Genomic DNA, 1,321 nt, shown 5'->3' with positions numbered 1-1,321 from the left:
TATATATATATATCAAGAGTCCATATATATAGCTCTTGGAATAATATACGTAAGAATCACATGCTCGCCTGATTTCGGATAGGAGATGATCCAGATGTCGTCGTCGTGCACGATGAGGTCGCCACGCTGCAGCGCTGGTACCAGGTTGTCGTAGACGCCGACGCCTCCCAGCCGACCGTTGCCAGCCGACCGAGTCACCAACTTCACGTGCTTGTACATCTCGGGAATATTCTCTCTGTCGTCGGCCATGCTGATGATGACGACGATGAGTTGACGTGTATATATATATAGCGAGTTGATCGCGAGTGCGGTCACGTTGATCAGAGCGCTAGAGAGAGAGAGAGAGAGAGAGAGAGAGAGAAAGAGAGAGCGAGTGCAGCGGAGAGACACACAGAGAGGGAGAGGGCGAGCGAGAGCGAGTGAGAGAGAGGGAGATATGGCTGCTTGCGAACCGGTCTGCTACACGTCGTTATAAGTAAATGAAGGTGCTGCGTGCAGTGCGAGGGTGCTTTTCTGATAGCGGCTATAGGAGCGTTTGCTGGCCTTGGAAACGTCTAGGGCCAGGGTCACCAGCACACGATGATTTCTAAAGGGAAAGCCGTAAGTGTGCCCTTTAGAAGGCAGCTGAAAGCAGCTCGTTGGAAGCGGGGTGGGGCGAGTGCGTCCCAAGTACTTTAACATGAGATGAGTCGCTATAGGGGGGGGGGGCGACAGAGGAGAGCTGTATGATGCTAGGGGTTAATTGCTCAACGTCGAGCAGGTTTAATTAATTAATTAATTAATGTTAATTGTTTCTGTTTCGTAGCAGGAAAAATACACGTCTTAATTAAGAAATACGTTATTAATTAAGAAATACGTGTATTTTTCCTGCTGCGAAACATGCAGGAATTTGTAACGGCGAGGATCGAGCGCTCCACCCGTAGAAATAATAAAGATAGAATATCTATATGGTTATCTATATTATTTTTATGGCTCTACCTCTCACGTTGGTATTTCCTTATATCGGTATGCAGCGACATCTCGCGGCGTAGATCGGTGCAGATCGTTGCGCATTCGGTCAGTTACGCCAGGAATTGTAATGGGCAACACTTTGTGAATAATTTGTAAAAAAAACACATTGCATAATATCGGTATGCAGCGACATCTCGCGGCGTAGATCAGCGCAGATCGTTGCGCATTCGGTCAGTTACGCCAGGAATTGTAATGGGCAACACTTTGTGAATAATTTGTAAAAAAACATTGCATAATCTATTATATACATATATTGTTTGTAAGTGTACGCGCGCGGGCGTGTGTGTATAATTATGCATCATATTTATAT

The 1,321-nt window shown here is 46.1% G+C and overlaps 1 protein-coding gene across 2 annotated transcripts in view; it reads right to left on the bottom strand.

The window, feature by feature from the left end:
- Positions 1–498, bottom strand: part of LOC106814342 (sulfotransferase 1C2-like) — a 29,696-nt gene extending 29,198 nt beyond the window's left edge. For both annotated transcript variants that reach the window (XM_014818643.1, XM_014818642.1), the window contains exon 1: positions 69–498. In XM_014818643.1, coding sequence (XP_014674129.1) covers positions 69–249 — 181 coding nt within the window. In that variant the 5' untranslated portion in view covers positions 250–498. The remainder of the gene's footprint in view (positions 1–68) is intronic.
- Positions 499–1,321: the final 823 nt, after the last annotated feature.

Source organism: Priapulus caudatus, unplaced genomic scaffold (genome assembly GCF_000485595.1).
Source record: "Priapulus caudatus unplaced genomic scaffold, Priapulus_caudatus-5.0.1 Scaffold907, whole genome shotgun sequence".
Classification (NCBI taxonomy): domain Eukaryota; kingdom Metazoa; phylum Priapulida; class Priapulimorpha; order Priapulimorphida; family Priapulidae; genus Priapulus; species Priapulus caudatus.
The sequence above is the reverse complement of the archived record's forward strand: the minus strand, read 5'-3'. Positions and strand labels throughout refer to the sequence as shown.